This window comes from Notolepis coatsorum, assembly GCF_963971535.1.
Source record: "Notolepis coatsorum genome assembly, chromosome: 7".
NCBI lineage: Eukaryota > Metazoa > Chordata > Actinopteri > Aulopiformes > Paralepididae > Notolepis > Notolepis coatsorum.
In genome coordinates, this window is record NC_140171.1 from 17,028,932 (window position 1) to 17,042,588 (window position 13,657).

The window sequence follows — 13,657 nt, forward strand, 5'->3', positions numbered from 1 at the left end:
GTGGGGAGGGGGTAACTGTACATTGGAGGTGGTTGGGGTGGGGGGGATGGGTAGGCGGGGGGGGGGGGGGGTTGGGGTAACTGTACATTGGATTATCGACCTAACCTTACTTGGTCCAAGAAGAGGGTCTTGTGTATTGCTGGGTTAGGACATTTACTGTACATTGGAGGGGGTTGTGTTAGGATATTTACAGGGGCCAGTTTCGTCTCCCGTAGGTGCTCCTTGAGAGAGTGGTTTTAAAAGTGGGTAGTGAGTGATTCTCTGGTCTGCATCCCCTTAATTGAGCCATACTGTATTATTGTACCCATTCTGCAATCTGTTAATAAAGTTTTCATTCATTCATTCATTCAGCATCGAGCGATTGATTGGAGGAAGTTAGGCTACTCTCTGTCTGCTGGTTGGTCCGCCGCATTTGGCTCAGTGTGGGATTCAACCCAATCGCACGATCGCGAAGTTCAGCTGCGGAAGAGAGTGATGAGAAGGAGGAGGAGATGCTCCAAGTTAGCAGCTAACCTTATTATATAGATCAGCCTGTTCATTATTAATGTGGATCAATATAGACCAGCAACATGGACCCCCGTCGTAAACCAACGGAGCACAAAACAACAACACCACCAGCCGTTGTCGTTGCCGTCGTGTTGTTGTTGGCGTCGTGTCGTGTGGGACCGGCGTGTTGTTTCGGACAGAACCAGGACAGCGAGTTCACGTTCCTCCTGCCGGCCGGGAGGATCGAGTGCTTCTTCCAAACGGCTGCGAGGAACGGCTCGATGGAGGTCGAATATCAGGTGACGTTATTAGGCTCAATTATTATGTATTATAGACCAGACCACGGCACTTCTGGAGCTCATGGGGGGAAAGAGGGCGAATTGTTTCATGTTGAGCCAGTCGTTTCAATGTGAACGCGCCCCCTTTCCCCCACGACGAGCTCAACATACCGGACGTGTGTTGCGGTAGTCTATGGTGTGTGTGGCCGCCATACTGTTGATTATCATTACAGTACTATTGATTGATTGATTGACAATTGTATTAACAGATTGCAGAATGGGTACAGTAGTACAGTACAGCTCAATACACACAACAATTGTTAAGGGGATGCAGACCGGTTACAGTGGGTGACAATATTATCACAAGGAAAGATGAAATTACCTACCTGGGTTCCATCCTAGAGGCTAATCTTTCCTGTGACAAAATGGCATCCAATGTAATAAAAAAAGTCAACCAACGAACGCGTTTCTTGTACCGGATCTCCTCACTGGTAAACAAGAATACCCTGAAGACTCTGGCAGGAGCACTCATTCAAGCCAGGGTACTACGACTATGCTTGCACCTCATGGTACCAAAGCACCTCAAAGGCACTAAAAAACAAATTACAAACATCTCAAAACAAGCTAGTCAGACTACTACTTGACCTGACTCCTAGTATTGTATATTAGTACACTGCACAGTATTGTATATTGTATGGTAACTACGTCTACGAACATTGTACATATGTCTAAACTGAACACTGTGACCTATTTTTTTTCTTCTAATTTTTACTATGTTTTTATTTCATACTTATCTTGTCATGCACAGTCTCTGGAGCGCAACAGTAAGAAGCATTTTGTACAAAAGTATTCTGTACTTCTGTATGACAACTATTAAAGAAACTTGAAACTTGAGAACCCACCTCACCCCTGCCCACTTTGACAACCTAGGATGGCTTAGAGTAGACGACAGAGTACAGCAACTTCTTCTTCTTCTTCTTATTGAGGTTTAACGGCGGCCGACCACTTGTTAGGGTATGTGCCGCCATCTACTGGTATCCTTTACCTCCTACAAAACCCAATTCCCCTCACCTTCTTGGAGTGCAACTAACGCTGCTACTTCCCAATTGAGCCCCCCTCTGCGAGACACTCCTTGCCCCCTGCTGCCTGACTCTGTACACCTTGGTCACCCGCTGCCCCCTTATTCAATTCCTTAACCACCTCCTCCAATGTCAGACCTTCCATACCCAGATGTTGAACCGCTATCCTAACAATCATCTTTGTTCTATCTGTTCTACCCTCAATCTTTGCCGCAGTATTAATTACCCCTGCCACGAAGCCCACAATACTCAATTTCTCCTCCCACACCCTCTCTCTATCCTCCTGCCCTACCCTTTCTGCCAACTGCCCTTCTACAAACCCCTGCACCCTAACTTGACTTCCTTGTCCCACCCTCCTAGCCGCCTCTGCATACGACAACTTACCCTCCCTTCTAACACTCTGAACCACTACCTCCCTCTTCATCACCTCACACCCCCTAAACGCTACACTATGCTCCCCTCCACAACTACAACACCATAGCTTCACTCCCTCTCCACACTTCCCATAGTCATGCTCCCCGCCACACCTAGCACACCTCTGTCCCTTCCTACATGAAACTGCTATATGACCAAATTCCTGGCACCTGTAACATCTCAGAGGACTCTGAACAAATTCCCTAACCCTATACACCCCACTCCCTACATACACCTTACTTGGAACAACCTCACCTTCAAACTTAATCACAACCGTCTCCGTCACTACCCTATCTGCCCCCCTCTTCATCCTTTCTGCACCATTAACTTTCCCATTACGCACATCTCTCCCCAACTCTTCCACCAGCTGCTCTACGCTAACCTCCACCGAAACCCCAGCTATCACCCCCTTACATCCCCCCTCCCTCTTCTCCCCTACTCTCACAACCTTAATTATACCCACCCCTCCAATGCTCCTCATCTTCCCAGCCCTCTCCACCTGATCCACACTAACACACCCTACGGCCAGATTCCCATCCTCCAAAACTCTCGCATACCTTACCTCCCCTAATTGCTTACCTATGAGTTTGGGCAACTCGAAAAATCCTAATTTCCGCACTCCCCCCTTCCCCTCAAACCTAACCACTATATGAATCACTTCTGCAACACCATTACCTACACCCTCGCCTTCTGACCCACTCGAGCTATCTCCCCTACCCTTCTTCCTTTTTATCCCCTTCCCACTGTCCCTGCTCCTCTTCTCCACCTTACTCCACCCTTCTCCCCCGCTCTCACCCCCCTCCATACTTTCACCATCTGACTCCCTTCCCCTGTCACTACCATCCCCGTCCCTACCGACACCTCCCTCGCTCTCACTACCCGCCCCAGCTCCCAGCGGCGAAAGCAGTTCATCATGGATCAGCAAGGCGGCCACATCCACCTCCTCGTAACCGATAAAGCCGTCTAACACGACCCGGCACTTTTCACCGTCGATCCAGGAAACAACCCCCGGGTACCTCGCGCCTTCCCCCGAAATGTCAGCTATACAACGGGATCCCACCCTCCACTCCGGTGCCGCCTCCACTTCTCCGCACAACTTTCTGTCATCAACTTCCAAACTCCGCGCCAGTATCCTCTCGTCTATGCTCTCGTCCATCCGCCGACACACTTCCTCCCAATCCTCAGACCCTCCCCCGCCCTGCTTCGACTCCGCTTCCTCTCTCCGAGCGACCGGGTCCAACCCTCCTCCGTGCCTTCCTCCTCTCACCGACGCCATTACACTTCCGCCCAGTACAGCAACTTGCAATGGGCCTGGTCTACAAGATACACTACACGACCAAGGTACCCATGTACATGTCAAAATACTTCCCAAAGGTCAGTGAATACCACGATCACAACACCAGAGGGAGCTCCACAAATCATGTAAAACCCAGATTCGGCTCAAACAAGGGACTAAACACGTTTCGCAATTATGCCACATCAATGTGGAACGCCCTACCTAAAGCTGTAAAGGAATGTGAATCACTACCCACTTTCAAAAACACCTACGTGAGACTGCAATTCGAAACTGGCCCCTACAAATGTCCTAACCTAGTTGTACAGTAAATGACCAAGTAAGGCTTTGTCAGTATTCCAATGTACAGTGTAAAATGTGTGTGTCCCCCCTACCCAACCCCCCCCCCCCCCCCACCTCCAATGTACAGCCCTCACCCAACCCACCCAAGCCCACCCCACCCATCCAACCTCCTCCAATGTACAGTTTCTACGCCAAATGTATATACACTCCTTTTCTGGACACTTTTGTATCACAAACAGTACTGTATTTGCAAATCTGATATGTCATAAATGTATAGATGTAGCAGTACTGTCTATCTGTATGTCATGTATGTCATATATGTTATGATGAATTGAAAATGGGGGACCCTGATGTAAACAAGACGAAAGTCTTTCTCTGGTCTGCATCCCCTTAACAATTGTATGTATTGAGCTGTACTGTACTGTACCCATTCTGCAATCTGTTAATAAACTTTTCAATCAATCAATCAAACCAGAGAAAGACTTTCGTCTTGTTTACATCAGGGTCCCCCATTTTCAATTCATCATAACATACATGACATACAGATAGACAGTACTGCTACATCTATACATTTATGACATACCAGATTTACAAATACAGTACTGTTTGTGATACAAAAAGAGTAAAAAAAAAACGAGTATTACATTTGACAAATAAACTGTACATTGGAGGGGGGGGGGGCACTGTACATTGGAGGTGGGTGGGTGGGGTGGGGTCTCTTAACTAAGAGCATATCGAGTAATGTTTGTCTGCCGTCGGTTTAGCTTAATCCAAAAGGCACAATGTAAGTTGTTATTATGTATGGGACAGATCTGGTATGTCATAAATGTATAGATGTAGCAGTACTGTCTACCTGTATGTCATGTTTGTCATTATATGTTATGATGAATTGAAAATGGGGGACCCTGATGTAAACAAGACGAACATCTTTCTCTGGTCTGCATCCCCTTAACAATTGTGTGTATTGAGCTGTACTGTAGTCGTGTGTACCCATTCTGCAATCTGTTAATACAATTTTCAATCAATCAATCAAAGTTGTCCTTGCTGCTGGAGTGCTGGGTTCTAACGTTTCTACTAGCCCACACCACCAACGACTAACGTTACTTCCGCATTATGCATCATTTGATAAGCTACTAGCTAGCTAGTGTATATCTATCTAGAGCAGTAGGGTGACAATACTCCCAGAGGTTTGCGAAGAGAGCAGCCATGGGGATCAAATTGGAGCTCGCTTCTGCATCCTGTGGATGCGTTAGCAATGGAGGAGTTTTAAACGTCTTTATTGTTTTGTCTGTGCTGTTATTGTGTGATGTAACGTTACTGTAAAGGTGTCAGTGCTTGTAGTGGCCCTGCCTCCACATCCTTGTCCAGCATGTTTGTTTAGAGGGAGAGTCTCCGCTTGAGTTGAGTTGACTCTTTATTTGAGGTTAACTTCACTTCAGTCCATAGTTGTTCTACAGACCCACTGTACAACTAGGTTGACCACTGTTGACTTTGTCAGAATGACCTCTTGGAGCTTACCAGATAGGCTCTTCTTATCACTCTTCAGGAAATGACCCTACTACTACTCATTCAGCATGGAATAAAAAACAGTTAAAAAACAGACTAATCGACAAAGAACGTCATTGTTGACTAAAACCAAACCGTTGTGCCTTAGTGCATTGCAAGGTGTTTGTCGGCCATGCATGGCTTATTGTCAGTTTCTGAAGAGAACATTGTGTCTGCTGGTGCTGACGACTAACGAGCTCGCGTGTCTGTCCAGGTGATCGCGGGGGCAGGCATGGACGTGGACTTCACCATCTACTCGCCCGCAGGCTTCCAGCACGTCTCCGAGTTCCGCCGCTCCGACGGAGTCCACATGTTGGTGCTGCCTCCTCTCTGCTCTCAGACCTTGTAGAACCTTGTAGAACCCGCTTGGATTCAAACACGGGCCCCCCTCACGGGAAACTTGCCAACATCTGCCAGTCAACCAAAGGGAAATCTAGCACCGAAATGTCCTGATGTAAAAAAATAAATGGGGTTCAGAGAGAAAAAATCTGTAATGTTACCAAAATGACTTTAATAATTTCTGGCTGTCATTTGGAAATTAACAATTGTCTTTTACTGGTGGTTTTTGGCACATAACCTACTGTAAAAGCCAGGCAGGCACTATTACTATATCACATGCAGTTGTTATTGTGACTGGATTTTTGTCACCCTGTGGAATTAAACATCATGTATGCATTAGTTAACTTACAACATTAACACACAATTTATGCAGGTCTTATTTCGGGCGTCACAGGGATTTTCTAACCTGAATATGGGGTCTCCTGGCAACAATGCTTGGGAACCTCTGATCTACATTGTTTTGGGAGGTTTGATTCGAAAACACTACGTATCCTTTTTGGGAAACAATTGACCCATTTTAAGCCCCGCCATCTTTTCCTTGATCCTCCAATCACAAACGGTGCTTCCCTCGGGGCAAACTTTGCAAGGAAAGAAGGCGGGGCTTGAGATAGGTCAAAATTGTATTATGCGTTAGTCATTACTCAATGTACAGGTGATTGCATATTTTTTGGCGGTTGGTGTTGTGGTTCTGAAGTTCTGAAGATACAGTAGTTGTTGATTTCAATTTTGTTTCATAGTGAGTTATTATACCAGCAATCAGTTTGTCAGGAGCAGGTGATGCCTTCTTTGGATGAAAAACCTTTAATTTGTCCCTTGCTCAGGGTGGATCCCACTGAAGACGGGGACTACCAGATCTGCTTTGACAACAGCTTCAGCCGCTTCTCAGAGAAGATGGTGTTCTTCGAGGTCATCATCGAGGGACAAGGAGGAGACGTGGGCACGGACGACGAGTGGGCGGGGCTAGAAGAGCCCGAAGGCAACCTATTGGAGTACAAGCTGGACGACATCCGGGTGAGAAGCGGCCTCCTCTCTCGGCTTACATGAGGAAATTAATTCGGAGGAAGTCAAATTCATTTCACCGTAGTTTCTGTCCACATGTTAACCCTTTGGTTGCCGTTCACGAGAATTCTTGTTTCTGTGGCCCAATGGTTGAGTGCCGAAAAACGAAGATTCTCGTTTCTGGGTCGTTATTTCTTTTATTCGCTATTGCCGTTCATAATCCGTCGAGGCACCTTGTGCAGGCTGTCCGTCCTGAATGGGTCTGAGATTGCAAACATCCAATACCGCCGCCTAACGCCTTGCGGCGTGTGGCTTGTTGTCTGGGCCGAGCTGCGGCGTGGGGGTGGGGTCTAAACACTCGGGCAAGACAAGCGGTTACCACAGTTGCATCAACAAGGTTTCCCCCCCCCTGTTCATGTTTAATGCTGGATTACGTTGGAAACATGATCGCGATTACTACTTGGAATTAGGGCTGGGCGATATGGCCTAAATATGATATCACGATATTTTCTGACCTTTCGGCGATACACGATATGCATCACGATGTTTTTCTTTTTTTCCCCAAACAATTCATTATGAGGCTTACCAAGACAGTATTTGAGTTTGCAAGCTAACATTAAAGACAAAATAAAATACCCATGCATTTAGCATTTTTATATTATATATTAGATTTAGATTATTGGATTATTAGATTATATATTGCATATATTTAGCAACGAGATATTATATGATTTAGATATGAAATATGATTAATTGAAAATGGGGGACCCTGATGTAAACAAGACGAAAGTCTTTCTCTGGTCTGCATCCTCCAGTCCACTGTTGACTGTTGTTGTATTGAGCTGTACTGTATTGTACCCATGCTGCAATCTGTTAATAACGTTCTCATTCATTCAGTCGGCAAACAGAATCATTTTGATTGACAGTCGCGTCTGACAATTACGTCACATCGCTTGCACCCGCCCTGCTGTTCTTAGCACCAATCGGCAAGCGCGTATTCATTTTTTACTTCCGCCATTGGAGAGCTCAATGACAATAACAATGGTAGCTCGCCGCGGCCGACGTTTAGCTTTTAGCTCCGCAGAAGGACTAAACGACTGGAGGCATAATGATTTTACTGCAACGGATGTTATAATAAAAGCCTTTCCATACATCTGTCTGATTGAAAACTTTATTAACAGACCGCAGAATGGGCACAACTGAGTCAGCACGGGCTGAGATATGAACGACTAACGCTTGCTATATCTAGGTCGACCTCGGTCGTTGCTATGTAAATACGCTGATGTTATTGAAAGTGTAACTATATAACGTTAATGCCACAAAACGAATGCCTTTGTTATCATAAGTAGTAACTTTTGATGCAGTAGTGTGTGTGTGGGGCGGCGCTGTTCAAAAGTGTCAACGTGTGGACCAGATTGACGCGACACAAGCCTCTTGGTCAAAACATCACGATATCCACGATACGTTTAAAAAGTGTATCGTTAATGAACTGTACCCGATATTTATATAATATCGTCATATCGCCCAGCCCTACTTGGAATGGCGATCAGATAATTGGATTATTCTTTGTGCAGTACATCATAGACACGGTAAGGGCTATATATTATCAATCTTGCGTTGATCCGATAATTTCCCCCCCACGATCGGAGTGGGTGTCTGTGCCGTGGTGTGTGTGTGGGGTGTCCCGTTGGTTGCGATCAAAGTACGGAGGGGCGGCTTTCCCTCCCCCCCTTTCATGCATCCATGATGAAACATAATACAGATAATCTAGCGTTGATCTCAGATTGATTATTGATCCAGGCGAGGAATGGCACGATTTATAGTGAAATGCAGTAAAGCGCGGTTTGGCTCCATTTCCTGGGACATAATCGCTCTGGAACAATGCTTGTATTCACCACGGTATAAAACGAAAATTTATGGATGAAAAAAATTCTGTTTTTTGCATGTTGACCGGATTAAACTCACTGACAATCGACTCTGTTATTAGATCCATAGCTATAATATTTAATATAGTTTTAGCACTGCAAACACCGGCATTTATCCCCATTGAACAAAGCGCTGACTCAAGGCCCACAGCGCCCTCTGGTGAACGGCACTGGATGTGTTAAGAGAAAAGTCACTGTTGTAGTGCTGTGACATCACTGTTGTAGTGCTGTGACATCACTGTTGTAGTGCTGTGACATCACTGTTGTAGTGCTGTGACATCACTGTTGTAGTGCTCTGAGGGCTTTTTTTGGAATTCGAAGCTTCGGGGCCGAGATTCGATTTTAATTCAAAGCTTTGAGCCAATTTTTTTTTAAATAATTATAAATTATAAAAAAAATAATAATTTGGGACTTGTACAGCACTTTGTTCAACTTTGTCAGTGATGTAAAGTTTAAACCTTTTAAAATCTTAGACAAACAAAACACTTTGCTTTCATGAAATATTGTAAGCCGTCATTTGAGGCTTTATAAAAGCAGCACAATGAACAAATCTGTCAGTGCAGAGTCCGACCTCATCTTAAATAACAAACAGCATTGCTTGTTGTAGTTAACAAAGAGAGGAAGAGTTGATTTTGCAAAAAAAATAAATATAATAATAATCTTTAAAATTATTTTTATATATTCAAATTCTATTTTCAGATTCCAATCCCATGCCCATCTAACGAAGCTTCGAAGTATTTAAGACAGCCCTAGACATCCACTGTTGTAGTGCTGTGACACCACGGTTCATTTGGGATTGAATTCCTTGTTTTCAAATCTGACTGATTTACGTTATGGCATTTGAACGTATGAAATGGCTGATCACCACTTTAATTTAATTCTGAGTGGTTTGGTGTTCCCGGTAAAAAATGGCCACCATAGGAAATGAATGGGTGACACCCACACACACTCACACACCCACCCACACACACACATACACACACCCACCCACCCACACGCACATACACACCCACCCACACACATACACACCCACCCACACACACACACATACACACCCACCCACACACACACCCGCCCACACACATACACACCCACCCACACACACACACACCCACCCACACCCACCCACACATACACACCCACCCACACACATACACACACCCACACATACACACCCACCCACACACACACATACACACCCACCCACACATGCATACACACCCACACACACACACCCACCCACAGACATACACACACCCACCCACACACACCCACCCACACATACACACCCACCCACACACACACACACACGCATACACACCCACCCACACATACACACCCACCCACAGATGTATGTAAACAATTGGGAACTTCCTGGTTCTATACAAGGCTAATATATTGGAGGCTAAGTCACCCAGTGGAAGATGGGGCCACAGCCGCATGCTGTATGCAACATGACGGTTGTGGCATCTCCTTTTCACCACTTCCTGTCCTAAGTTCCGCTCCACCGAGGATCACTCTGGAGGAAAAGCGTCTGCTGAATATACCTAAAATGTAAAAATGGAGTTATGATCTTTTTTGTGCCCCCCCCCCCCCCACCACCACCAGGAATCCATGGACTCGGTGCACCGGCGGCTGGAGAGGAGTTACCAGATGCAGATGGTGCTGCGGGCCTTCGAGGCGCGAGACCGGAACCTGGTGGAGGACAACCTGTGGAAGGTCTCCTTCTGGTCCTGCGCCAGTCTGCTGGTCATGATGTGTGTGGCGCTCACTCAGGTAATTCTCCATTTAAGGCCTTATTATTATTATTATTATTATTATTATTATTATTATTATTATTATTATTATTATTATTATTTATTAAAAAGTTACATTTCATTTGCACAGGTATTCTTTTTTTTTTGGAGGGCGGGCGGGGGGGGGGGGGGGGGTGGCATACTGAGATGAAATCGTATTAATAAATATATAAAAAAAAAATTGTTCAAGTCGTGTTTTTTGCGGGGCTACCGGGAGCTTGGTGCGTCTGGCGATGTGTCGCTATGTGTTTTTCTTCCTAGTATGGTTGTGAAATGAAATGTATGTGGTATTAAGCAAGTCTTAAATTGAACTCTATGAGCTCTCGGATGGTGTCGGTAACGTGCTCATCATGAAATAACTGGTCTATGAGCTCTCGGATGCCGTCGGTAAGGCCCATCGGAGCCCATATCCAAGTTTAATTGGACAAACATTCAAAACAAGCTAGGAAGAAATGGTTGGCATCTACTGATTCCTTGCAGTCTATAGATTCTTATGTTACTGCTATTTTTGTTCGAGTGTTAAAATCGAGCCTTTGAAAGATGGTAATGTTAGTCACATACTGTATATTAGTCGACCCCTTATTTGCACATCATTATTCTTACCGTTTCATGGCTGCCTGGATAAGCTTGCCTCCTGGGAAACTCCCCTCAGGCTTATACAACTTTATTCATCTTTGTTTATCTATCCATTTGCAGGTCTATACCGTCCGGAAGCTATTTGAGGACAAGAGGAGGGTGTGCACATAGAGACGAGCAGCAGTCGGCAAATGAAGACGGGAAGGGAAGGAGAAGAAGATCCAAGGACAAGACGTACTGGTAGTTTGCCCGGTTGTCCCGTACCGATCAAGCACTCCACGACCGTTCATTTTCTCTGTCTAGAATCTCAAAAGACTTGGTCTACATGTGGGCAGTAGACCTACATCAGCACTTCGACGTTCTCGGGAGGATATTAAAGGAATAGTTAAAACTTTGTCTAAAGATTGAAATGCACACGAGTGAAGATGTGAGCCATGCCATTCCGACTCCCTATGGTATCTATGGTAACTCGGAACATCTCGGAGCACGTTGACCCCATTCTGACTCCCTACGGTGACTCTGAACATATCGGACCATGTCGATCACAAGAGATCACATGGCGTTCTGGTTATTTCGGTCTCTCCACAAAGCTCTGACGGCAGTAGAAATTATTAGCAATGCTAGTGACTCTGGGAAAATCAAACGTAGCGTTAACTTCCTAACCGTTTGGCAAAATGTGTTACCTGTAGGGTTGTCTGATATTATTGGCCTATCGATATTGGCATTAAAATGTGATATCGGAAATTATCTGTATCGGTTTTCAAAAAAAATAAAAAAAATTTTTACATTTATTTACCCAGGCAAGCAAGTAAGAACAAATTCAGATTTTATTTATTGTCAAAAGTATGCATAATGTTGTGTTAATTCCACAACAAGATATATGTAATGTTAATTACCTGAAATTATTCAGTTTTTTGGGGGGGGAAACCCTGCATATATCGATATCTATATCGGTAAAAAAGCCAATATCGAACATCCCTAGTTACCTGTATAAAAAAATATCTAATTCCCCCAGATACTCGCTAAGGTGCGTCACCGACTCCACCGGCACCGCTCACCGTTTCTACATCCCCATAATCTCAAAGAGCAGAACACTGGCGACGGTGGGTCTGAATTAGATTGACTCCCGGTTTGTGACAAATCAGATCAGGCTTCTTAAACGAAGTGAACTGTTCCCTTTTTTAAATTGGATGTTGTTTGTTTTTATTCGCCCGTTGAGTTATTTGGGTGAGAATACGTCACCCAATCATAATAGGTCGCCAAATAGTAAAGAGCTGGAGGACGTTCCAGTCAGTCATTTGATTTCAGTTCACTTAGTGCCTTAAGTGCCACAGTTGAATAACAAAAAAAGATTATAATATGTTGTTCGTGCTTCCAAATGTTCTTCCCGTCTCAAGGCCAACCTGGCGTCCGGCAGTGTATTCGGGTCTCTTCCTAAACCCTTTTCAATCGGTAGATCTTGTTTACACGCAGACAAAGTGTCGGTTCAGCCGCACGTCAACTCAAGTTACAGTTAAAGTTACAGAACTCGTAGAGTGTTTACCATTTGTCTGTCGTTTTGGGTTCAACTCGCAAGTTGTCAATTCTACCAGTTTACAACGACTACCTGAATGACCAGGTTCCTGCTGGATTCACTCTTCCTGGCAGCGTGACGTGTCTCTGTCCGTTGGTCCTGAGAGTAGCAGAGCCTGAATATTTGACGAATATTTAATTTGTTGGTTACTGATTTCGTAACGTGCCAGTAAGATTCTGTGTAAGTATAAAGTGACGGAGGATGCGGTAGCACACGGAGAGAGAGAGCTATTGTGAATACAGTGAAATCCAGATTTACGTATGTTAATAATAATTAAATACAGATGTCCGTCAGGAGTAATTATAGTTCGGACAGATGTTGAAATGCCGTGTGGTGTGTGTGTGTGTGCATGCGTTTGTTTGTGGTACAGAGAAAGCCATGTGGTTGATTCTTTCTCTCGGGTAGTGTAGTGGACGTGAACGTTTACTGTGTTTGACGTTTTGATTGTACTCAGAACAACGGAGCCATAATAATTTTTGCATAGAAGGGACTATCAACACAGTTGTACATGAATCATTCAAAATCCTTTTTTCACGGCAGCCATTGCTTTTAATAAATGCATTTTACACATTAAAAAAAAATATATAAATGACTTGGGAGTGTTGTTCTTCATTGAGCCGTTGAACCCGGAATAAATGGAACTGTTTACATTTGCTTTATTGATCATGATATTTAATGGATGTGGTTATCATTACATTAGTGAACATGCAAATTTATTTGAAAACGGCAAAGAAGTTTATACGTTTAGGGATCATCGTCTGTGGTCATTTGGTATGTGTGTGTGTGATAAACACCACCAGTATGAAATACCTGTAATGGGTTCCATCAATTGGTAATTCCAAGACGGTAGTACATTTACATTTTGTCATTTAGCTGACACTTTATCCAAAGCTACTTACAAGTCCTGTACGACTCTTTCATGTTCATCAGTGTTGAAACTTGGGCGCTGCAGTGTTGAGTGCATAGTAGTAGACATAATAGTATAGTAGGTAGTAGCCTAATATAGGCCAAGAAGATTATTTAGTGGAAAATTGCATTATAGTAGGAGGTTCTTTTTTCCTCTTCATTTCA

At 44.4% G+C, this 13,657-nt stretch overlaps 1 protein-coding gene across 1 annotated transcript; it reads left to right on the forward strand.

Annotated features, from left to right (window-relative positions):
* The first annotated feature begins 477 nt into the window (after positions 1-477).
* On the forward strand, positions 478-13,162 carry LOC311232011 (transmembrane emp24 domain-containing protein 1-like). The gene is made up of 5 exons (XM_084318673.1): positions 478-785; positions 5,593-5,690; positions 6,539-6,728; positions 10,250-10,417; positions 11,134-13,162. The coding sequence occupies exons 1-5, from the start codon at positions 570-572 to the stop codon at positions 11,182-11,184; spliced, it is 723 nt and encodes a 240-aa protein (XP_084174799.1). The 5' UTR covers positions 478-569; the 3' UTR covers positions 11,185-13,162.
* Positions 13,163-13,657: the final 495 nt, after the last annotated feature.